Source organism: Annulohypoxylon maeteangense (assembly GCF_022496945.1).
Source record: "Annulohypoxylon maeteangense strain CBS 123835 unplaced genomic scaffold GGS22scaffold_16, whole genome shotgun sequence".
Classification (NCBI taxonomy): domain Eukaryota; kingdom Fungi; phylum Ascomycota; class Sordariomycetes; order Xylariales; family Hypoxylaceae; genus Annulohypoxylon; species Annulohypoxylon maeteangense.
The window spans coordinates 196,496-221,924 of record NW_025953263.1 but is presented as its reverse complement, the minus strand read 5'-3'; the positions used below and the strand labels follow the sequence as shown (position 1 = coordinate 221,924).

Below are 25,429 nucleotides of genomic sequence, written 5' to 3'. Positions count from 1 at the left end.
TGCGCCGTCGTACGCGAAGTGTACCCATACAAATACTATGCAGGTACGTCGCAATCAAGCCGATGACCATATTAGACGAAAAGTGCCTAGGTACCTAGATGGTAGTAGGTAATCCGATTTTACATTTTTAAGAATCACGAAAAAACAAATAGCTTAGGAAAAAAACCCTCATCATGACGAAATCAACCAATCAATCAATACCTAGCAAAAATAGCTATTTAAAAGCCTACATCTATTTAATACTCCCGAACGCCGTACGGACCATGCCATATGTCGATACTACGAAAAGTATGCCTATATATACAGAAACGACAAGAGCAGCAGTAAAGGCAAACAGTGGTATGCTTATGGTGATGAATCTCTAGGGGGGGGAAGGGTCGATGTATCCACATCCCAACCGATGCCATGATTGAATTTCCGAGACGAGCGATGCTATTTTTCTTTCTTTACCAGAATTCTCTATCCCACCTGAGACCCTATCTGCTGTCGCCTAGCAGTCTAGAGCTCTGCTTCTCGACATGACCCGGCCTTCGCTCGTGGTCATCGTCATCATCGTCCTCATCGTGGCTGGCTATGCTGAAGTGATCGGTCTCTGACGATTCTGCTTCGTCTTCGCTGCCGCCCGCAAAGGCATCGTACAGCTCACCGGCACGTCGTTTCTGGCCCTTCTCACCAGTCGCACCGAGACCCTCGCCACCATCGTCGGCGTTGAGAGGCTCGAATTCGTAGTCGTCACGGGGGTTGTTGAGGCGTTGCTTGCGGCGCACGAACCAGAACCATGCGCCTAGACCGGCGCAGAAGGCTACAATCAAGCCGAGGGCACCATAGATCCAAGCTTGAGTGCTAGAAGAGACGCCGAAGGTGGGAAGGAATGATGGTAGCCAAGAACTCGGGGCAGTGGTCTCCGCCGCTGTTTCAGTGCTTGTCGGGGTGGCGACACTTCCGCTAGTGGTCTGAGTAGGCTTTGTAGGTCGCTCGGGATGATCAGACGGAAGAGAAGTGGGTAAGACGGTGTTGGTGGTTTCCGGGTTAGGAGGCAAGCTGGTTGTGGCAGCAGGTACGGTGGTGGTGCTAGTCACGTCGTGGTCTGCGTCGTCATCCTCACTAGGCATAGGCAACAACGTAGCTTTGGAGGCATCAATACTTTCGCCCCACAACTTCAGATGCCAATCGGTGAAGTTGCCAGTGTTGTCGTTGACCTTGGTATCGCGTACAATAAGCGTCCATTTACCAACTCCAGATTCACCCCTATATTTCTATTAGTTTCAAACGCTATTAAGATATACGTATGCGCAGGAAGCTTACCAATGAACGACACTCATAAAAGTCCAGTCGTCATAACCCTCAGTGCTAGTATCCAGTTTACGCGTAGCTGACAAGTGACTGATCACGTTGTTAGGACTAATAAGATCAACGCTCAGATCTCCGCGACGGGTGTGCTCCACGTTCATTGTGACAGTAACGTGCTCCAGACGCTCGAAATTGGCCTCCTTGAGCATGTCTTGCGTGACTTCGAAGCTAACCGACAAACCCTGGTCACCTTGAGGAATCTCCTTGCGAACGTGCAGCCATGGAGAGTAATACCATGCTTGAGGCTTAACATTCTTCCAAGTCTTTGCTATCTCCACAAGAGCCCAACTGTCGACCTTGCCGTAGCCAAATGTGTGGCTGTACTTTTTGCCGATAGTAGTAGGTTGCCATTCGCCAGTATCTAGGTCAACGGGTACCGCACTCTCCAAGGCGATATACTGCATATCTCTCCAGGACAAATCGGGTCGAACTTCGAGGGCTAAGGCGAAGATACCAGCAGCTAGAGGCGCGGCAGCAGAGGTACCGCCATGTCCATTATAACATTGGTTTTCGCCGACATCAGTCGTGTGAATTGCGTCTCCGCTGCCACTGCTGTAGGTAACAACAAGCTGGGCCGAGCACTTCTCCGAGTAGTAAGGATGTGCCCCCTGTCTATCAATCGCGCCAACAGTGATACTGTATATACTATTCGTGTAACCATCGAAATTGCAGTTATCCTCACTTGCAGCGCCATTGCCACTAGCAAAAACGTAGATAGATCCTTTCTTGCCGCGCCCATTCTGCACTCCGTTCAACATAGCTTTCTTGATTAGGAGACCGGGGGCGTCCATTGATTTTCCATCATCTGGCGGACCCCAGGAGCAAGAGTATATGTCATTGTGTTGGAAATCGTAGTTCATGGCTTCAGCCTCGTCCGCGTCACTGATGAGCTTGCTAAGAATTCGAATACCGGCAATCTTAGAGTCGTAAGCGACACCGACACCACACACATCATTCCTCGCAGCGCTGACTTCACCGGCACATCGGGTACCATGCCTATCGTCGGATAGAGTCGGGCGAGGCTCGGGTCTCTGATCGTTGAAATCGTAACTGCCCTCAGCGTAGTAGTTCGGCTTCAAGTCGTTGCTGTACATATCTAACCCATCATCCACAATAGCTACTGTCGCATTCTTGCCCGTGACTCCCGCAAGCCAAACACCTGTCACATTTACGTCATGACCTAGTTGAACTGTATTTAAGAGATGCCATTGCTCGTTGAAAATCGGATCGGAAATGCTGAGTGTCTGCATCACTGACTTCTGCTTCTCCACCGTGGCCGCATCGGGCTGGTCTGCTCGCTTCGGGGGGGTATAGCCGGCTGGAGGAGGCGGGATAATTCGCTTTTGCATAGGAGCCCGCAATTTTTGCTTATGCGAGGCTTTTACACCGTCGATAATGTCCACGCCGCCTAGCGAGCGCTTCCGTCGACGATCTTGAACTGCGCGCCGTACAATATCAACCTCGGCTTTGGAGGTGGAAAAGATATGGTGACCAGGAAGTTGGCCCAACTGGCCCTCGTGCCTCAAGCCTAGGCGGGATGCGATTAGATCGGGTTGCGCATCGCGTTCGAGATGGAGAACGTAGTAATCGTTGGAGTCGAAATTCCGACGTTGTACAGATGCAGTGCCTAGCCCAGCAAGGCCACCGACAACGAGGCCGACTAGAGGGGTGAGCTTCATTGTGAGATTGAGTGAGGGTTATTCAAAACGCCCCGCAAACCTCGGAACGGGAACGGGAAGGAGTTGGTGTTTATCGATACAATGAGTTTGTGACGAGGATAAAGAGATACGAAAGTGAAGTTGTTAGGTGACCTTAGCCTTTAGGTATTTCGTAGGTAGTGGATTGTAGGTATCCAGAAAAAGCAGAGACGAAACAAAACACCTTCGCTCAAGGCCATGCACGAACCCCCTTAATGAAACCGTGAATCAATATCTTGGCGGACGAAGACGTCGGCATCTGTTAATCCAGTAGAACAATGACTTGCTATCACTTTTGGTGTTTTGGATCCGACAAAGATAAATTCAGTAGAAAGTAAGAATCTAGATAGGAAGAGGAATACGTATGAACTCCTCTTCGTTGTTGAAATGTTGTAATGGATTGGTTCAAGGATGCAAGTGTGGCGGCGTAGTCCAATCTTTTCCGCTCTTGCCTTGTAAGCTTACAGTTTACAGGCCTAAAACCTTACATAATGCGGAAGCCAGGTGTTCTAAAACCACTACCAAGCCACGCGCCACGCCATTCTTTGGGTTTAGATCGACAAACTTGTGGGGAACATATTAAATTATGATTGGCCATTACGAATTCTCGAGACCCCTAAAATGCCTTACTCTCTCTCCCTATGCCGCCTGAACCAGCCCTAACATACATTCACCTGATCGCATCATAATGTACCTCATACATATAAATGAAGCGATTCGGAAGTACGTAGATGCTTGCACCATCAGCCTCTAATAACCTTAGAAATTAATTTGATTTTAGAGAAATAAAATCGATTATGAAATAATTATGTACAGCTCGTTGCAGATTGAGATTGTTTCACTAATGGAATTAGCATTCCCCTTATTATTATGAAGACACAAGCATCGATTCGTGGTGGTACCGTACATACGTAATCCGGTGTGCATGCCAGTAGCCGTTCCTGCCAGGTCCGCCCACTTACATATGTGATACTAGGTACCTCCCACGGTGTTCAAACTCCACCTATCAAAGTACAAGCGTCTATCCGAACTTCTTCAGCAATCTTACCCGAATCAAAAACTCGAATATCAACTATGAAATACTAAATACTCGAAGGCAGAACTATTCCCAAAAGTTCTAGGAGATAAACATATCTCCTTTACCATTATTACATGCGCTTTGCATAGATCATCACCAACATCACTAACAGAGTGTTCTATTCCGGGAATGACATCACAAGCTGAACTAGGATCTACAATTGGACACCGTCAATATCTAATTAAAGATCTGAGAGCTCTAGATAGAGCCTATTCCGTTTAGAGCCACACGGCTCATCCCGATTCTTGGACAATTTTCGAAGTGAATTGAAACTCGCCGTTTGAAGTTTGTTAAACAGCTATCTCTCTTCTCTCCGGTACCTGAAGAAACAAACATCCGACTTGAGATAACAGGATATCCTTAATATATACATTATATATTTCCATATTGGGTAGGTAAGGACTATCGTATTGTCGCCCTTGTCGGAAACTAATGTCTCTCTTTTATTGATTGAGATATATTTCGTTTGAAGAGGGGCTACCCAACCACCGTCATTTGTGGCTCACTGGTCTCCGGCTTTGGCTCTGACCTTGGCTCTTAGCCTTTTTATACTGTACATCGTACATGAAAAGAGATTCAGCTCTGGAGTTTTGAGGGCTGAAAAGCCCCAGTATCTCTCGACTAACATACCTAATAGGTAAAATCCACTCACGAATGCAAGAAGCACACCTAGGACCTAGGTGCATTAATAAAAAAAAAAAACTCCGTTCAACAGTTGACCGCTTCTTTTTCAAGTAACCGGTCAGTGAGGAAATAACGGACAATATAAAACATCATCTATCTTTCCGCCACGGAATACGCCCGTATATGATTTATCTAGGCATCGTACGCATCGTACGAGGCTAGATCTGTTTCTTGCCGGGTACACGGCCTTTTACCCGTCTCCCGCGCCAGGATTCAAACGAAAAAAACCGGGAGGCTTGCAAGGCTCTGGACGTCCGAAAGGGAAAAGCAAAAAGATCCTGGTTTCTTTTTTCCTACCTTCGCCAGCCTTGGTAAAGCTGAAGCTTAGCTCTCTTACCAGCCATATTATTATTTTTTCCGCCAACAACCTTGAACTTGATCTTGATTAATACAACTCAAGCTTCGACGATTCTCCTCATGTTCGCAACGGCAACTTCGTGACTGTACCTCTGAATTTCCCCTGCATTAATTACCTGCTACCCACAACTACCCGAGTCGCATGTGTCTGCATCGTATTGGTCATCATGGAAGCCCGCAGATGATAGCTAGTCCGACACGCCTCCATCCGTCCTGAGCTCAGCCTATCTCGCAGCCCAATCATCGCCGAGCCTGATAGTTGTCCATCATGTCTATGTCTGCACCATATTGGGGCCAATTGCCCCCTTCAAATGCTCGCCGCATGTCCGGTGACTACGATCAACCTGATCGGCCTGATCGCAGACAGTCTTTGGATCAGCCTCCCGCCCAGTTTCAGTCGCGATCGAATCGGGCATCTGTCCAAACTGCACATACCGAATCTACCTTCAGCCCCCTAGAATCCCCCGCCACTTCAAACTTCCCAAACACCGGCTTAGCTCCTCGTCCGTCCTCCCTACCTTACGGACATAATCGGTACCCTTCAGATCTGCAAGAAAAAAGGCGAAGACGCACCAGCCGAACAACAGAAGACATTTTGGAGATCGGTTCGCACGACGAAGGCGCTCTTTCTCCTCCTCCGGCCGCTCCCGACGTTCCTAGAGCTCCGCCTGTTAGCTACAAGGACCCTTACAGACATAGTAGTCCTGCTTTCACTCCGACATATTCCTACAACGAAAACGGTCAACCCGGACCACCATTATCAGCTTATAGATTCGGTTCTCCTAGATACGGGTCCCCCGCTCAAGCACGGATTGCCGGAATGGAGTCCGAATCTTTCTACAAGGATTCTACTCCACCAGCAGAGAAGCAAAACAGAGCGCCTATACTCGATCGAACTCGACAAACATTCAGCGAAAACGAAAGTATCGATAAACAATTGGAGAAGGATACCGAAAGATCTGGATCCATACGTCAACCAACAAACGGGGATCTGGAAGGGCAAGGGACTGTAGATCCATATGCACCAAAGAGACAACCAACTCTAAACGCGCCGATAAGACGTCCGACATTTGCAGAAGATCGATCGCCGCTGCAAAGGCTTGAGCTTACCCTCGACAGCATTACTAAGGAAGAGAAGCGAGCTCGTGTAGAAGCTGCCGAGCGTCGCGCAAGGGAGCGAGCAGTTCGAAGAGAGAATGCCGTAAATCAAGATAAGCTTCAACCTCCGCCGGAGCGCTCGAACAGCCAACAGGTGAAGGTTCGTGATCGACGCCAGTCCGTGAGTCAGCATGATGACTCGGTGCAAGTTCAGCCATCGGCGGTTACATTCCATGGACCTTTGTCTCAGAACCCACCCGAGGAAACTAAGCAGTATACACCATCCAGCCAATCTCCAAGCTCTAAAATTCCAGTCCCTAAAAATAGAAATAACGCAGCAACTCAGAAGACCGATCTTCCTCAACGTAACTTGAGTTTTCGCGAGAGGACCGCGAAAAATGACGGCGACCTCTCAGTCGATGCGGGTAGTAACTCACCTGTATCACCAATTAGCTCACCAGGTGGAGGGTTTGCTCTCACTCGAAACGGAAGCAATAAACTGAAGAAGAATCCACCTGGGGACCCTTGGTATGCCCAGCGTAAAGAGGCCGAAGAGAAATCTGCGGCCCTTCAGAGACGCAATTTCCAAGATGGGGAAAGTTATGAGGTGCCTAGAGATATCAGTACGGCGCCAATAACTGCTAGGCCTAGGAATGAGCCTATTACAAGGGATCCCGCCTCACAATTTGTCGGCCGACCTCCGGCAAGGGGTAAGCAGCTCGAGCAAGAAGAGGATTATGGTGAACCTAGACAAAGAGGTATCGCTGCTACATTTGGGCCTGGTCGAAATGACTCCGTGACCAGCAGCCAGCGCTCTCCACCGTCACAGCAAACACATCAAAGCTCATTGCGAAATTCGGATGCCCCTCCTAGGAGTGCTGTCAAATCCGTCACGTTTCCGGACCGACGCTATGAAGCTCAAGAATTTGACGACGATGACTATGACTCAGATTTCAGCGAGCACAAGTTCGGTGTTCATGATTACATGCATCGGCGCAAACTGAAACCTGGTCGGGGAATGTATCAACCACCGAAGTATTTGGAAGAATGGAAGAAGTCTACAGTTGGAACACTAGCGGGTTCATTACTTGATCTCAACGTGGAGCCCCCTAACCCTAACCCAGGTGCTGATAAGGGCACGCCGTGGTGGGAGAACAGCGGCGGCAGACGTAGAAGCAGCACAACAACTCGACCGCCGCCAGAATTTTTCAACGAATCATATGATGATGCGCAAGTTCCAACGAGGTTTAAACCGCCACTATATCTCAAATGTGGCCCGCTACTACGTTATTGCGGTATGCGTCATGAAAAGCCCCTAGGGCGAGCAAATCGCGATAATGCATCTCTTAACCGAGATATATGGAGAGGTACTGTTATGATTGTCACCCAGGACACAGAATCATCATATGACATTCCTCCAATCCTTCGACTTTTCGTTCAGCCAATTGAGCTCCTGCCGCCGCCTCCCGCAGAACTGCGTGGGGAGCAGGTCCTTCCGCCAGAGTACGTTGACCCTATTGCCGGCATACCGAAGCTTGGTCGACGAGGAGAGACACTTTATGTGCGACCGGTGGAACATCTGGAAGAGGCCAAAGATGTTTCAAGGTTAGATCCCGATGATGGTCTATTTGAAATCACAAGGTCCGCTCCCGACTTCAATAATGCACCCGACCCGCCTGGGTCCTTTGCTAGTCGTAAAAGACGCACTCCGGTCGATGGGGAGAAGCTTGGGAAGTACAAGGATGTGCGTGGATTCCGCTTACATGCCGAAAGGGGTCATACATTCTGGAGATTTAATATCGAAGTTGAGCTCCGGGAGAAGCAACAACGAATTGCCTACCGTATCAACCATGGCCCTGCCACGGGCTTCTGGGTACCCGCTCGTGACCAGTCGATGAACATCATGTTCCACAGCTGCAATGGCTTCAGTCTGAGTGTAAATCCAGACGATTTTAGCGGGCCGGACCCTATGTGGCGCGATGTGCTCAACAATCATCAAACTCGGCCATTCCACGTAATGATCGGAGGGGGTGACCAGCTCTACAATGATGCTATTATGCGGGATACCCGCCACTTCCAAGATTGGCTACAGATCAAGAACCCTCTACATAAGAACAATGCTCCCTTAACTCCGGATATGCAGGATGAGATGGAGAATTTCTATCTAGAGAGGTACATGATGTGGTTCTCGCAAGGGTTATTCGGTCTAGCGAATTGCCAAATCCCCATGGTCAACATGTACGATGATCACGATATCATAGACGGCTTCGGTTCATATCCTGACCATTTCATGAAATCGCCCGTATTTAGTGGCTTGGGCAATGTTGCGTTCAAGTACTACATGCTTTTCCAGCATCAAAGTCTACCTGATGAAACTGAGGAGACTGAGCCAAGTTGGGTTACGGGTATCAAACCCGGTCCGTATATTCGCGAACAGAGCCGCAGTTTGTTCATGTTCTTAGGCAACAAGGTTGCGTTGCTCGCTGTCGACTGCCGAACCGAGCGTACGAGAGATGAGGTTGTGACGGAGGATACGTGGAAGAAGCTCATGGATCGTTGCGATTCCGAACTTGTCAAGGGCGAGACGCAACACTTGCTCGTTCTTCTGGGTGTTCCAATTGCTTATCCCCGACTTGTGTGGTTGGAAAACATGTGAGTGACCTCCAACCCCCCATAAAAACATGGCACAAGACATACTAACTTTCATAGCTTGACATCGCGATTAATGGATCCGATCAAAGCCCTCGGAAAAGCGGGAATGCTAGGAAATTTCCTCAACCGCTTCGATGGGGGTGTTGAGGTCCTCGATGATCTCGACGACCACTGGACAGCAAAGAACCACAAAGATGAGCGACGCTTTGTCATCGAAGACCTTCAAGACCTCGCCGTCGACGCATCCGTGCGCGTGACCATCCTCAGCGGCGACGTGCATCTCGCAGCCGTCGGGCAGTTCTACTCGAACCCCAAGCTCAACCTCCCCAAACACAAAGATTTCCGATACATGCCTAATATTATCTCATCCGCCATCGCCAACACGCCGCCCCCAGATCTAATGGCCGATATTCTGAACAAGCGAAATAAGGTTCACCATTTCGATAAGGAGACCGACGAGGACATGATTCCCCTGTTCACTAACGGGGTCGATGGCAAGCAGCGCAATAACAAGCATCTCCTCCCCCATCGCAATTGGTGCTCTATCCGCGAGTATGTGCCGGGACAGACCCCTCCGCCCACTCCACCACCCGAGGATTTCGATGAACCCCTCGAGGCCACGCCCCCGAATAGCCGTGGCGGCCTACTCCGCCGATTCTCCCTCTCGAGTCGAGAGGGCCCGGCAGCCCGTCCGAATACCTCGCACGCATCCGTCGACCGCTCGCGCCCGCCCGTGTCTAGCGGGGGAGGATTATTCCGCACGCTTTCGCGCCGGGCTTCCGACGCGGGCGTGCGGCCGAATAAGCTCCTTCGTACACTCTCGCTCGGCAGAGTCGACTCCACGCGACGTGGAAACAACGCCGGTAACAGCGGCGGCCTGTTCCGCCGAAGAAGCACAGACCGCTCCGACGACGGCGGAATCAACGGCGCCTGGGGACCCGATAGCGACGAGGATGAGGATGGCGTGTACGATGCTCGACCTCAGAGGAATGTACGGGGGAATGCGAATCAGGCTCCCATGATGACTGGGGGTAGGGAGTACAGGGACGGCGGCGCGAGTATGGGACATCTACGCGGCGGCGCTGGCGACTCGCGACACGTTAACGACGAGTACGAGGTCGGCGACGAGGTGTTCTTCACGGCGCGCCCGCCCCGCCGCGCTGTTACGCAGCCGGTTGCCTTGGCTAGTTCTTCCTATTCCGCCGCGGCCCCGACGCCCGTGCGTAGAAACACGAATGGTGGTCCGGTTAGCGGTGGTAGCAATGCATATGATAATTACTACGATCCTAATTCCTCGGAAGAAGAACCGCCTCCACCGCGCCCGTTTCATCGAACCCCAACTGGTCTCTCGACGAAGAAGTTGCAGAAGCGCGGGGTGGAGAGGTACGAGGTTGATTTGGAGGGCGGCTTGGATGTCTGTCTGAACGTCGAGGTTAATCCGAAGGATCCGGCGGGTATTACGGTGCCGTATCGACTTCTGGTTCCAAGGCTGTGGTATGAGTATGAGGGCGAGGACGCGAGTCCCACGCCCCCGATAGAGGCGCCGAAGCCGCAGTTACCGCCACAGCAGCAGCAGCCTGTGAGGGAACAGGTGCATGAGGATGAGGAGGACGATGATGAGGATGATGATTATGAGGGCGAGTATGATGGGGAGTATGAGTATGAGGAGAAACCAGGCATGCTGAAACGCTTGTTCAGCAAGCGTGGGCGGAATGTCTCGGGGGGTAGTGGGGGCGGTGGTGGGAGTCAGTATAGGGCGAGGAGGTCGTCGCCTTGATTTACGGATCGAAGACTCTCAGAGATGAGGTTTGAAAAACACGGCACGGGAAGAGTGGGGAAGCAAGGCAAGTTGTAAAACGCTTGTAGCAATACTCGGTTCCGACGGCTTCGTCTCATTTTATTTACCTATCTATCTATTCAGCAATAATTCGGCGGGGTTTGGGAAAAGTTTTCATCACTCGGGTGTTGGCATTTCGGGGTCTGTTTTCCTCGAGGGATATCTACTTCACGCTTTTCACAGTCGGGTTGACTTTAGGGATATAAGATGGGGAAGAAAGGAAGGAAGGAAGGAAGGGATGGGCGAGCTTGGTTCTTTATTTCGATGCGGGCAAGTTGGCCTGGCTGGACTAGGCGTGCTTGAATTGATTGGTTACGATTCTGAGAAATCTGACGAGATATGATGTTTGGAATGTCTGTGTTTGCGGGTTGGGGTGGAGGTTGATTTGATGATGTGGTAGCTGGCTTGACGTTGCTGCTTGGACGCGTTGATCTGATTATAATACAATACAGAGTTGCCATCGTCAAATCATCAGCTAAATATGCTACGTTATGTGTGATCTTCATGTTTCTCGTGTTGTTGTCTACGAGTGGTCGTTCTACGCTGTGGGGCTATTCATTGCCATGACCCTTATACCAATTTTGCGATTCAGTCTATCACATACGACCATAGGATCTGGAGAACTCGGGATCCCGTCCGCTCTCCCCTTGATAAACCAGATACCGCCGGATCAGTAGTTGGGTCGGTGACGACCAGCGAATCCCTGGTGTTGTATGTCTTCTTTTTTTCTTCTAGTTCTTTTTAGCTCCTTTCTACGATCGTCGAGTCCCATAAAGTTCCACCTGCTTAAGCCTCCATATTCTCTAACATACTGGGTACCCAGAATCCAGATATGTATGTGGATATGATGCTAAACAAGTCTTGAGAATCTTTGTGCATATTACATTTATCATCGTATCATCTTACTGGCTGTTTCCTTTTTCTGAGAACTAGCTACCAGTTTCAAGATCACTACTAATTATGACACCGCATTGTTATGGGTTCGTCTTAGCTAGTAGCAAAGGCGGAACGCTTTACTACTATTAGCAGGCTCAATATGGGGCTCTAATGCAGGGGCACGCTCTATAAGTCAACTTTCAAATCTAGTCCCAAACAAAAGTCGGAATCATGATGGAGCGATTGCCAGCAGTCAAGTAAGCCATATGGTCATTCGTAAGTCGACCATGCTGAGCAGTAGCCGCAAGCTGAAGGTTGCGTCACCCACTAGTATAAAAACCAACTAAGCACTATGCTGCGGAGTTTCCTATTTGGGATGTTCCTCTACAGCGTGCTATACGTACCTATCTTATTCCTTGTCCCAAAACGATTCAAGAAAACCTTTCTTTCACATGATTCTCGACTAGGATACCAGACCCTTGACCGAGTTATATCATCCCATATTTAAGCATATAAGTCTATAGGCCAGCTCGTAACAAGCGTCTTCGACTGGTGGGTATATCCTATGTAACCACACAACACCTTAAACTAGTAGCAACTCGCAGGACTCATTGAAAAATTTTCGTTCCTTAAACTACCTAATACATAGGCGCCTTGGTATCTTGTGGATTATAGAAACGGGTCCAATCCACCAAGCGACGCATTCTGGGACTGGGAATCAATGCATCAGTGCCTAGTTTGGAGGCTAACCCGAACCCACCGCGATGGCTCCATCTTCACGAACCCGATGCCGCGGTATAAGTGCTACTATCGCAGGTTTCGGTTACTACTAGCGAAACCATGGTGTTATATGATTCGTTGGCGAGAGTATTAGTAGGACCCGTTTTTTACAAGCTTAAAAGCGTTCCCCCCAAAAAAATTGGTGTAGGAGAGGCGCAAAATATAAAAAGGTAAACGATCCCTCGGACCGGAATCGAACCGGTGACTTTTCGATAAACAATCGTGAACAATTACAGTCGAACGCCATAACCAACTAGACTACCAAGGGATGCTGAAAATGTTTATAGTATTGTTTAAATACTAGTAGGTGGACAGGTGGGTGATCCGAGCTCGTCTAAGCGGGACAGCACGGGCTTGAGTTGTGATAAGTTTGAATGATGTCAAATATAGTCGTGGCGCACTAGAACTTCATAGGCTGTAAAAAAAGGACCCAGTCAAGAGTGTCAAGAGTATGAACATATTCTTGATAGAACAAAGGAAGCCACATGCATAATCCTTGATATATATCAAGAATCATTCAAATTCCGGCTTAGGCTCAGCCGACTGGTCAGTAAATCGATGTGGAGACTTCATTTTCACGATGAGAAAGTTGTTCGTTGGGTGTTGTGTTATAGTAAACCCTGCCTTGACACCCGCAATGGCTTGTGCCATGAAAGACAAAATGGCCCCTGACGTTGTTGTGGCAGTTGTGGTAGCTTTCAATTAAATTAACTAGTAGCACGACATAACTGCCACATGAAGCGCCTTGATACTCTATATGGAAGAGCATTAGGATAGCCGCGTCCACATTTGACACACGACAGTACGTGACCTAATCAGCTCAACCTTGGCCTCGTCTATTCGTGTTCGGCTATTTGTATTCGGGAGGACATGTGACTACTTTGCCACTCTACAAGAAGAGCATCAATAGTACCACACGGCTGTTAGAGTTGAAAGCCACGACTAAAGTTCTACGGCGTCGAGAGGCTGCCATAGAGCTTGTAGCATGTGCAAGCACCACATCGAGGGTGTCGGGATTCTCGTTACACTGCCGACCGGCGTAGCTTTCATAGGTGGGGACGGAATTCGGACACGGAATAGAAGCACATGCTCGCTTCTCCTTAGTTCGTACTATTATTACGGCTGAACGGCGTGTGTGCTATAGGGCAGTAGGCACAGCTAGTTGCAGGCGTCTGATTTGGGGATAGAGTCGTTTGGGAGTACTACCAAATAGAATTCTTCCTGCAGTGCGATGGGTATCCAATATATCCAATATATGTTTTGATACACATGATAGATACGTGTATGCTTCAAGTAAATCAAGAAGTGCCAATAAATGCAGGACGCCGCTGTTTCAGACTAATTCGACGAATGATCGCTAGGTGGGCGTTAAGGGGACTTCACCTGAGTTTGACCACGTACCAGTCGCTGAGGGTGACGCATTGGATGTTAGTCAAAGACATACCGGACTATAACGAATACGAAACCGTGGCTGAAATGTGCATAATATCGACAGAGGTTATCTGAGATTTGAATATTTCCAGGGTCCGGACCGAAACATATATCTTCGAAACTGGAAATATGTGGGCTGTGGCTTAAGCCCGGGGTGCCGCTTTTGTGCATCACGCATATAAGACTTAGTCTAGCCGAGAGGACTATATCGTCACGGCATCCTGAAGATCGACATTATCTCGGCAAGCCCCTCCACTTCCCAACCTTGAGATTAGCTAGCTGCATCCTCTCATGCGCAGAGGTCACATATAAGTGCGAGATAGCCAGGATAGCCTATACAGCTGCAAGTTGCAAGCCGGAAATCCTGCAGGGAGATCACGTCGGCCCGCCGATGCGTCTGTGACGTTCCAGAACGGCGGGGTCTACAAACGGCTGAGCCGTCGCCGCGGACGATATCTCAATAGGACTTTCTGAGGTGATCGTCAAAATAAAAGTTTGGTTTAAGCTTGGTTAACTACTAGGTATAGACACGTACGGGTCGAGTGTCTCTCGCTTGGACGTCTCACTGTAACCTCTTTGATAGATGCGGGGGCGAGGGTATATGATGTATTCGATGCTGGCTTTGACGGTGGCCGCAGTCTGCCCTTTACTAGCTCTCGGCGTAATTGACGAGGCTGTTGAGGTTGTTGCTGCTGCTGTTGCTGTTGCTTCGGTTGCTGCTTATCAGACATGCTTCAAGGTTCTCATGATATTTACCTAAGTAAACATGAACTCGTGTGGGGATTCAACTATAGTCCTATAATCCTATAGTTTAAGACCTGTTTGCAGTTCGTAATGCAGGTCTCAAGCGATAGGCTGGGAAATTTATGTATGTGGTTTGCATGTTGTTGTCGTATTTGGATTCGTTAGGTGCTGAATGTTTATTGGAACCGAAAGACGGGTCGCTTATACGTCGGCAATTGAAGCATGGAGCGCAGATCAGGTGCCTTAGAAATTCTTAAGACGCTATGACCTTTTTTAGTGGCTTCTCAAGGATGAAATGTTGACGATAATAATATTTTAGTCCGGGCAGGCAGAAGAACCTTGAAAAAAATGACGGACCTTCCCATCCTTTTGGTCACACAAGAATAACATGGCAGGAGCAATTGAGAACGATTGAGAGCAATCCGATTCTCAACAATTATGTTATGTGTCTCAATTGCAAACATTTTACCTTATAGAAGCGTTTTCAGAAGCAAGGGAAGCTTTTCCTAAACTCAATTGAAAGTTTCGATGGAAGCTTTCAACACTTTGCGAAGTGAATATAGTGAATAAATGCTGTCTCTAAGCTGTCAGGGATCTCATTTGAAGATGCAAATTGGGGTACGAGCACCTGACCATTTCGACCGGGGTTACCTTCCTATAATAGTATTCCGTTAACTACAAACGGCAAGGCGTAATATTCTTACCCCTCATTTCTACTTGTCCTTGGAAGGCGGCCAAGGAGGTCGTGTGTAGTCGCATGCAGTTGACGACGTGAGATGGAGGTAGCTTTGCACAATGAACAACTCATTCTTTATTAGAAGACTCGTGATTTGCTCATTGAGGTCATTGAGGTACCTCTTCACCCGTTAGGTAATCTGGGTACCTGATCATACCTTGCGTACCTTGTGGCCTCTACCTTGTCCCTAGCTTGCTCCTACCTGACCCTACGTGCATTCCAATTCTTACGTCCTTTGAAAAAAAAAATTGATTCAATCCAATCCCCGTGGTCAATTGGCACGGCTAGTTCCAAAGCATAAGATTTTTAAGTTCGGGGTAGCTTCTGACTGTTATAAGTCTTTGACCAAAAGACGATATCAAATCAATTAGATTCCCCCCCCTAACACCGCCTAAAACGTTTGCTTTAACATTGATTATTCCTTCCCTTTCTTTTCTAGTACGTACAATTTAATACATTGAAACTTTGGAATCGAACCTTGGAACCTAGGTTGATCCACTTCCCACGCGTTGCCCGCCACTCGTGGACCCCGCGTTAGAGTATTAACTGAGTTAGCGGCAAAATTACAAATTTTTCCATTGAGAAAGAGGTGCCCAGGCGCCCCTACCAGCTTTTGCCAGGTGAGCATTTACGCACCTAAGCACCTAAGCACCTAAAGCCCCGAGCCGCCTTTTTTTACTTTCTCCCACCAAAAATTTCCTTAACTCATTATCCTTCCTTATCGCCTATTAGTCCAGACCCCCCCTCCTCCAATTACTCAATTCCGTGATCGGTCTTGGACCTCGACGCAAGACCCAAAGCTGAGCAAGCAAATCTCAGCCTCGGCCGGTATAGCGGCACAACGGCATAGCGGCATACGGAGCTCTACGGAGTGAAGTAATTACCTCAAGCAAATCATCCTACGGTTCGTCACATCTGTCATCTTAGATCCGCTTGATATAATTTGTCAATCCACGGTTCTAAGGTGCATGGATGGTCACACAGTCGTCGGCGCCGTTTCGGCCCCGTCAACGAGCCCAACCAGCCCCGTGAGCGTACATCGCCATGGCTCCATGAAGCGAAAGCGCAGCGAAGGAGGACTTGGAGTCGACAGTAGTCCGGGAAGCGTTATCGGCGACGAAGACCAATCTTTAGCAGAGCCCGAAAAGAAGAGACAGCCTGGCGTGAAGCGGTACGTCGACAAAGAATCAATTAACCCCATCTCTCACTCATTATTTTATTTTATTTTATTTTACTTTACTTTTGCCATCTACCTAGACCTTCAACTATCCAGGTATAAGGCAAACAGACAGATATATATATTCATATCTGTATATCTACTAGGAAGTATCTGTTTGGATACTACCAAGATATATATATCTATATATAATATGTTTTTATAATATGTAAGGCAATTTACTAATGAGGTCATCTTCGCAGAGCATGTAACGAATGTAGACAGCAGAAACTGAGGTGCGATGTTGTCCAAGAACCATTTCAGAGTTGTTCGAGGTGTAATCGTCTAAAGCTCGAGTGCAAGATCGAGTCCAATTTCAAACGCATCGGCAAGCGATCAAAACATGCAGAGATGGAAAAAGAGATTGACCGTCTACGACGTAAGATATCGCAAGCAAAGGCTCAGGGTTTCGTAATAGACGAAGATGAAGAACTGCAATCCCAATTGCAATCCCCCGTCGCAAATAGTGCGTACTCGCATACCCGCAATCCTTCGCTCATGGGATCCGATGAAGCTGTCACTTCCCTTCTGACTCTAAAGCGAGGAGGGTCGTATAGCTTAGCCGCAACCCATTATGCCTACGAGCTTGAGACAGTGCGGCTGACCGAGCAGGATGTCCATGGCTTATTTCAGGAATTCTTCTCATGTTACCATCCATTTCTCCCTTTTCTGAATGAGCACCAGTCACCTGACCTGTACTATCAACAACATGCCTTGCTCTTCTGGACCATCATTGCCATCGCTTCCCGGCGGTATACCCCTAAGCCTAGTATCTTACACGAACTTTCGAGCGGACCTCTGAATAGGTTACTATGGGGAACCGTAGGCGATGTGCCCAATAGCTACTTCGTCGTCAAGGCTCTTTGCTTACTATGTACATGGCCCCTGCCGACAAGCACGACCACGGCGGACCCGACACATATATTATGTGGCGTGATGATGAAAGCCGCCACAGGTATCGGCTTACATCGGCCTAATCATACACAGGACTTCTCCCGCGTCTCCGTTGAGCTCAACAAGGACCAGCTTCACGATCGAGTAACTACCTGGGCTGTGTGCAACATTGTTTCTCAATCGATTGGGACCGGCTACGGCCAGCCCGCCACTACGTTATATGACTGGACGCTTGCTATCCGCCCCGGAGAAGAAGGACCCTTCACCTTATCGCCTGAACTCGAAGCTAGATTGAGGATAGAGAGATTTTGTGATAAAGTCTCCAAGGAAATGTACAGTAATGCAAGCGATCCCAGGGGTGTAGCCGGCGATGAGCACAGAGCAATGCTGATGCGGGTGTACCGTCGAGACTTCCAAGAATTGCAAGCATCGATCTTGTCCCAACGTCTGACTCCCATCGTGGAGATTCACCTAACAGCTGCCAACGTCCACCTCCGTCTCGCCGGATTCTTTGACTCTAGCAGCACACCCGGTTACATGGATGATCTCATGGGTTTATGGCGGGCTATTACAAGCTTTCTAGATCTACTATTCCTAGAGACTAACCAGCACATCTTGTTGTACGCCACTAATTACATCCAGCAGATGCTCGTCGCCGCTGGCTTTGCTTTGTTGAAGCTGATGAGATCATTCTTCGCCAAGACGATGGAGTTCGAGAGGGGACGGACATTATTTCACAAGACGATCCAGGCAATACGCTCAACAAGCGTACTCGACAATGATCTGCAATGGCGGTTAGCAGAGCTCATGGTTCAGATGTGGAACGGCGCCCGAATCGACAATAAAAATAACACCTCATTCCATGAGGACGACAACTCAGTTCTCATTGACGATAGCTTGCAATTGAAAGTACGATGTAGGCATAGCATGAGCCTTGTATTCGACTCTATTTGGCGTTGGAGGGAGGAATATCAGGCTCAGGGTCGCGGTACGCTCGACGGTATGTCGTTTTCCTTGTCTCTCCATGTACACCACGCCTGTGTGGGTTGGAGATTTTACTATTTACTAATTCATGGTCGAGTAGCTCTCAAGCAGCCAACTAACCCGGACTCAGGTAATGAGTCTTCAGCATCTTCTACGCATATGGATAGCACACTTCTGCCTCATAACAATCTCGCGAATTTGACGACGATGGCAACGAGTAATGGTGGTATAACACCGACGGCAAGCCACGGCCTGAACGCCGGCGCCAATAGCATGATCGGGATTGGCTATGGCAGCGATGCAAACTACGACTTCTTTGATCCACAACACTGGATGCTCGACGGTTTGTTAGATTTTAACTATACTTATGCTCAACCCCTGGAAGGCATGTAGGACACGCCTTCCGAATATCGACATGAATAACAGGAAACCTTCAACAGCCAACAGCATGGCAAACCAGGCCGAGACATCAGGGTTTTAAAAATGGAGGTTTATTGAGTCAAAACACTTGGGCATAATTACTATAAGGGCGGGGGGCACGAGGATACGAGGATGGGATTCAACGATGCACCGAGAACATGACTTGCGCAAGGGATAAACGCAAAGTATTGTTCTTTTCACCTGCCACCTGGAGTGGGTTTAATTACGTTCGATGCTGAAGATAACGCTTCGGTATAGATTGATCACGATTGAGGAGAAACGACCGGAGATGGCCTAATACCCCTTTGCTTGCGCGTGGTATTGCGAAAAGAGGGAGGGGACTATACCAGGTGCGGTTGGGGTTCAAGCGAAATGTTTACATGTGATATATAACCTGTATATCTTAGTCTCACGGTGGTCGATTTACATAGTCAGCATTTATTCGGAGCAGAGTACGAAATTGAAATTGTTCAACATATTTGCGAGTCCTTAACAGAAGCGAACCCTGAGAATTGGATGCGGATGTGCTCGAGTCTCAGAAGAGGACAACAGTTAAGATACCAACCTCTCCAGAATCGACCACAGTCCTGTCCATCGCAAGGCAGTGTCTTCAGCGCTTAGAAATTCTAAGTTAGTAATTTTTGCGAAATCAGCCAGATCCTACGATATTCCTGAGAGGACATCTTGCTTGGGGATAGATCCAACGAGGCTGTGGCTGAAAAGTTAAGAGGTTTCCGGCAATGTTAGCTCTCGGACCGAAAATCAGATGGTATATAAGTTGTATGATGTATGGTGTGTATACCTATGCCATGTGATTTAAATTACGCGCGCGTAAGCTTCGCTACCGTGAATACGAAGCTTCTGTTTCTTTATGATGAAGTACCGGGCGAAGATCGAGGTCGGGTGACAGTATATTGGATCCGACGGATGTTTAACAGAGCAGCAAAGTGTGATATCAACAACATGTGCCAGAAATAGCAACAGCAATTATTCAGCTCGGAACCTTCCATGCCCGTCAACCGACTCTGGACACCATCTTGCATGTGCTTTGGTCTGGGGTGGTTGTGGTGGATGTGGTGAATGCGGCTTTCTGAGAGGTGAAGTAGGCTTTCTTGACTTTTAGCTGGGCGCTGTGTAACTACACTCGGTGCCGGTGATGGGGGACGTGAGGTAACGACTACTGCAGAAGTGGCCTGCCCGAATCGGAACGTGAATATCCATATGTATGTAGGTATGTATGAGGTATGTATGTGTGTATGTACATGTGTGTGGGAGGAACGACGACGAAGGGTGGGATCGTCCCCTCAGCTAGATGGGCAGGCGTGTTTCAGAACTGCGCGTGGCTGGCCCGGATTGCAACGCACGAGTTACGTTGTGAGTCTACGTGCCTAGTAGCAGGTATCTTACGTACGTATGTCGCGTGGCATATATCTTGGAGTCTGCAGAGCGACGGCGCAGACGAAAATGCTGGGCGCGCGCACCACACACACACACACTCATATACACAAATACACGCATCCTAGCTCGGCGGTAGTCTGGTTCGCTAAGAACTGCTGCTGCGTGGTTAGGTGGGAAGAAACGTCGCTACTTTAGAGCTTTGAAAACCCTCGCTGGTAGGTAGTATTCTTTTTTTGGTAAACTGTTGTTGGCTCGTGGTTTACCAGCATTTCGGTTCACCTTTTTCCCGCATGATGGCTTTTTAGCGTGAGATGTATAGTTACCAGATACTACCATATGTAGGTGGCTTACATAGGTAGGTAGCTAGCTACTAACACGATTTCATCATCGTCATCTTTATCATCCAAATATCTTCTAGGTCGTCTCAGAAAACTGACTTGCAGCGCTTGTTGCTGATGTGATACCATGCACCTCCGATCTCTTAATACCTAGGAAGGTCCCGGTAGAAGGATCGGAGAAGCCACATAGAAGCTGGTCGATCAGCGCGTCCAATTTCGCCCCCAAAGCATAGGACATGGGTTCGACGGCTTCGTGAACGGCGCAAGCCATTGCCGCTATGTTGGATCGCTACTTTCCGTCACCCGTAGGAATGATAGGGTATAGGGTATAGGGCATAGGGCATAGAGCATGGAGGGCGTAGGGCTAGCGTGATCTTACCTGTTAGCAGATCCGGGGCTTCTGTTCCTGCGTCTTCGGGACGAGTTTTTTGAGATAGAGGTAGATCGGCGAGACCAGCTTCTTTCAGGTATGGCGCGCCGCCGCAGACCCGCGCCACAGACGCCTGCCAAGGACTTTTTTGATCGTTCCGTCAGCGGAAAGTTTGCCTGAATCTGCCCTGAGACCCCGGAGGAGTCGGTACTACGAATCTCTGGCTCCTTCGCAGATGGGCCAAGACACCGAGGAGGGAAAGCTCGGCCATCGTCGGAGCGGTGTCTTGTACAAACCTGTGTTCACCTCCGGATTCTACGGGGACACGATGGCTTAGCCCGAGGCAAACCTGCGGAGATAAGACGTCTAATATCCTTTTGGGAAGTAGGTATGGTTTCACAAATAAAGAAAGAGGCTGCTGTACCTGTCTACGCCTCCGGGTTATTCCCTGGACGATAGAGTGCTAGTTACGCAATGCCAGGATCAGAGATGTTCGACTACGCCGCTTCTAGCCATGCCTTTGTGGGAGCCGGTAAAATTGAGATCCTGTACAAGATGGTTACTTGATGAGGTTCCAGATCTCATCTGTTTCAGGAAAATAAGAATTAAAAAAACCTACGACGCGATAGAGTTGGCTGGGGAAAGCGAGTTGCAACGTGAAACGAGCTGCTTGTCATAGTGCTACCCTACCACCTTACCGCGAACCTGCACAGTTTATTACTTGGTATTGGTTCTCTTATCTGCAGATGTCTTTGGTACATACATGGACAGATTGTAATAAACTGACGACTCGAATCCTTAATCATGCAAGAAACCGAATGAGAACATACTAAGCTTTTAGCTCTCAGGTGTTCCAAATTCTAATAACTACTAGATATCAACCATGGAAACTATGGTTACACGGAAAGGCTACTTCATGGCAGTTACAGGGTCCGGAATGCAACTGTGAAAGAGATTCTCGTGGTTTGTGTAACACTATTGAGTCTCTCAGGCGACGTTGCTGTAAGCAGTTGACCCAAGCGAGTCCATCGACGTAAGCTTGCCACGAGGTAAGCTCCCATTTTGGCTGTCCGAAGAGAATATCGTCTAACAATATTCGATAACATCAATATCTAGTAGGTAGTCTGAAGTAAGCACCGGTGAGTTCTTGAAAAAGTCGCGGTGAACCCTTGCTAAGAGTTTGAATCAGCGAAAAAGAACATGGACTCCCTATTAGGTATTCAGTAGTCCATGGTATTGGGACGAGCACTACAAGTAAGACAATTAGGCGTTGCTGACATAGGAAAGTGAAGAAAGTGTGGGCAGGTGTTTCTGCAGCAGGAGATTGCGCAGTACCGTGACTTGACACTTGACCATCATGGAGACCTTCGTCGCCTCTTTCCTTCTTTGCTCTCATCTAAGCTGCAACTGGCGATGACTTCATTTCGGGGTCACCGCCAAGAACCTGAATATGATATTCTTTTAAGTAATGTGCCTGTCAATCCGTTCCTACCGGACCGGAAGTGTATCTGTAAAAATTCAATCGCTGCAAACGAAAACGGGGCCAAAAAGGAAAAGGCGGGTGTAGGGTGGTGGCGCCCCCAATGGTGTAGATGGCGTAAATGGCCTAAATGGCGCACGGATTTGGTCGGATTTGGTCTGCGGTGTTACAGAAGCTTTTCGTCCCCATCTCCCCACGCTTCCATTTTGTTCTTGGCCCTCCGGAAGCAGGAGTGTCTTCTCGGACCTTGGATTCTTAACTTGGTAGTATATGCCACGTCTGGGTCGATCCCGGACCTAGCGAGTCGGCCGTGTGGCTAAGCTTGCTCGAGTTCGAAACGCAAGCGGAGGACGGCCGGCATTTGGGTCGCATGATGAACGTAGCAGGCAACCAGGCGACCGCTGATCAGCGACAAATTGCGGTCGAGGAAGACGACACGCTCCCACTGCCGGATAAGCGCTGTGTCGAACAATGGGGGCCAAAAACTGCAGAAATGCGGCGGTGCTGGTAGACTGGGCTGGTCAGGCTGATTTTGCACTTTCGAAACTTCCACTTCTCTTTTTTTCTTCTTTCGGGATTCGCCAAAAAAGCCTTTCGATCCTATTAAACCTGTCTTTGAATCAGGTAATCAGGTAATCCGGTAATGGACCCAGCATCTCGTCCGTTGTACGGCAAAGAATTACCTACAATCCTACCCAATTATTAATCCCATAACTCGACTCGGTTAGGGAGGAGAGGCGTTGGTGGCCGACGTTGCATTCGAGCACGCTTCCGGCCAAATAGTCGACATCTCGAGTACCCAAAGTTCCACCCTACCCCGGTGTCGAGCAATTACCATACCCTGAATTGAATACCGTACTGGCCGTACTATGTACGCTGTATGTAGCAGCCAGGCAGCGTACTACATGTATGTAGTAGGTATGTAGTATGTAGTATGTAGCTCTCTCTCCTTAACACCCTTCCTTCTGGCGTCGGATTTTGATCGGGTTTTAGCTTATGTTTAATGTTCTAGCGCTTCCTCGCCCAGACTTTTCTGCGGCGCGGATGGGCTGGAGTCTTGGGGGCTATTATTATAGAATCCAGAGGACCCACGTTAGGGATTGGACCGCTGGAATCTGGATAGCACTCGAAGCCCTAAGCCTTTGAAGAGCAACAACCAACGTCAAGATCCTCTTCCCTCGAGTCGGAATATGTGTTGGTACCCTATACTTTCGCCCATCCATACCGCCCAGATCATAGGGCTGGCCAATGGACCGGGTATAGTGTCAGCCAGCGTTACCGAAGGATTGGCGACCAATCCGATGACGCACATGCTGTATATCAAAGAGCTTCTAATCGTCGGTGTGTGATATTATGCAGATGGCGGCGAAAATGCACCGGCTTAAAGGGTAACGTTAAGATTTCATATCTCGTGCCCGCCGTTTGGCAGCATGTATTGTCCAAGTACCATGAGGAGATCCCTTGCTGTGCCGCGAATAAAAGCATCAACATGCAGTCCGAGAGTCTAAGCTCCCATAAGGAGTAGAAAAGATGGAACTGCCGAACAAGTCATTCAACCATACCTTCCTAAGACATCTAGAGTCATTTCGGATCTACGATAAACACTACATGCCTGACCCAAGTCATTACGTAGGCAGGGGCTGCTCCTAAAAGGGGGAGCGATCAAGCAACCTCACTGGATCTTGACTTCGGTCCGGGCGGAATCAAGCTTGGCACACGATGAGGATACTTGAGGATACCAAGTAGGTACTGAAGCGCGCCCGTAGGATGGAAGGGGAAAACCCCAGACTTGCAGGTAGCGGCAAGGGTGAAGCTTCGTAATCGTTTAAAAACCCTCACCGTAGGCGGGTAAATCGGGCTAAACTTACCAGACAGTCTAATACAGAGGGCAAATTAACAGGTAGTCTCAACAAGCTCATACCTCCTTGTCTCTATCTTTGGATCAAATATCAACAAAACACGATACCCACTTCATCTAGAGGATGAAGATGATGACAGGATTCAGAGCTTCTGGGTTAGCACGTGTCCGGCAGCACCTAGTAATCAGCTAGTGAAATCTACATTCAGCCTCACGATGAACATGCCATACCATCAGCGGGTATTAATTACATAGGGGGCTCCATATGGCCATGTTGGTCATCCTACGGTGTCCTGACCTGCCGAAAGCGTCCTCTTCATTGAAGACGTATCTACCTGAGTATTGCAAGGGAAATTACCGGCCGAGATACCTCTGCTAGCATTGCATCGAGTAGATTGAAACTTTTTTACCGGGGGAAGCTGCTATTCGAAATGACAGCAAGGATGCCGGGCTCGAAGTCGTGGCGCTGGTAAACCCCTGAGTCTTAATTACATACCTGATAGCCGGTTCGCTCCTGGAATGGGGTACTTACCTACCTGCTGTTAAGGGGGGCCCATAAGAATTGCCTCCCTGCAAATGAACCACTCCGTGTCAATGCGCTTTTAATTAACGCTGTTCGGGATAGAGGCCATAGATGTGCTTCTCCTTACCTACCTATGAAATATGAACAAGGCAGGAAGCTAGCAAGTTGATCCTCCTCGGCTGCAGAGCCCGAGAAATAATTACTTTTGCTTCTCGTCGTGTTACCTACTAGGTAGATGACACACTTGCCTAAGAGAGAGAGAGCCCCTAAAGCCAACTCTAGTAGAAGGCTGTAATGATAGACGGCTACGAAAGCCTACCTAATTACCGACATCATACCCGTAGTTCCCCGGGCGATGTTGGAGTAGTCGAGATACTTTGCCACGCGATCGATTGGGAAGTTAAAAATGGGAAAACATGGAAAATTAAGCTTGTTTTCCAATACCCGACATGGACCATTAAATCCTTGGGCAATCGCGTCAAAATCGACGCTCAACCGCGTATCTAAACTGTATCCCATGGGGTAAAAGATACAAACTTAGCCTCACGATGACCAACTGCATAGACAAGCACGAGCGGAGCGCTTATGTGCATTATTATGGTAGCATTCGATGGATAATTTGGTGTCC

The 25,429-nt window shown here is 48.6% G+C and overlaps 5 protein-coding genes and 1 non-coding gene across 6 annotated transcripts; 2 read left to right on the top strand and 4 right to left on the bottom strand.

The window, feature by feature from the left end:
- Nucleotides 1-174: 174 nt before the first annotated feature.
- GGS22DRAFT_170348 (peptidase S8/S53 domain-containing protein) lies at nt 175-3,448 on the bottom strand. The gene is made up of 2 exons (XM_047962428.1): nt 1,306-3,448; nt 175-1,248 (listed from the first exon to the last, which is right to left on the bottom strand). Exons 1-2 carry the CDS (start codon nt 3,027-3,029, stop codon nt 477-479), a joined length of 2,496 nt encoding a protein of 831 aa, XP_047815990.1. The 5' UTR covers nt 3,030-3,448; the 3' UTR covers nt 175-476.
- A 1,992-nt stretch (nt 3,449-5,440) lies between these two features.
- On the top strand, nt 5,441-10,693 carry GGS22DRAFT_191326 (uncharacterized protein; the record flags this gene model as incomplete). Its single annotated transcript, XM_047965104.1, has 2 exons — nt 5,441-8,916; nt 8,974-10,693. 2 exons carry the CDS (start codon nt 5,441-5,443, stop codon nt 10,691-10,693), a joined length of 5,196 nt encoding a protein of 1,731 aa, XP_047815989.1.
- A 1,894-nt stretch (nt 10,694-12,587) lies between these two features.
- Nucleotides 12,588-12,677, bottom strand: GGS22DRAFT_t110. The gene has a single exon. It is a non-coding gene; the product is annotated as a tRNA-Tyr (tRNA).
- Nucleotides 12,678-14,065: 1,388 nt separating this feature from the next.
- Nucleotides 14,066-14,719, bottom strand: GGS22DRAFT_48487 (uncharacterized protein). Its single transcript, XM_047967206.1, has 2 exons — nt 14,376-14,719; nt 14,066-14,310 (listed from the first exon to the last, which is right to left on the bottom strand). Exons 1-2 carry the CDS (start codon nt 14,569-14,571, stop codon nt 14,216-14,218), a joined length of 291 nt encoding a protein of 96 aa, XP_047815988.1. The 5' UTR covers nt 14,572-14,719; the 3' UTR covers nt 14,066-14,215.
- A 1,569-nt stretch (nt 14,720-16,288) lies between these two features.
- On the top strand, nt 16,289-18,807 carry GGS22DRAFT_181187 (uncharacterized protein; the record flags this gene model as incomplete). Its single annotated transcript, XM_047963844.1, has 3 exons — nt 16,289-16,491; nt 16,740-18,430; nt 18,515-18,807. The coding sequence occupies 3 exons, from the start codon at nt 16,289-16,291 to the stop codon at nt 18,805-18,807; spliced, it is 2,187 nt and encodes a 728-aa protein (XP_047815987.1).
- A 1,839-nt stretch (nt 18,808-20,646) lies between these two features.
- On the bottom strand, nt 20,647-21,211 carry GGS22DRAFT_191323 (uncharacterized protein; the record flags this gene model as incomplete). Its single annotated transcript, XM_047965103.1, has 3 exons — nt 20,647-20,846; nt 20,950-21,073; nt 21,152-21,211. The coding sequence occupies 3 exons, from the start codon at nt 21,209-21,211 to the stop codon at nt 20,647-20,649; spliced, it is 384 nt and encodes a 127-aa protein (XP_047815986.1).
- Between the last annotated feature and the right edge of the window lie 4,218 nt (nt 21,212-25,429).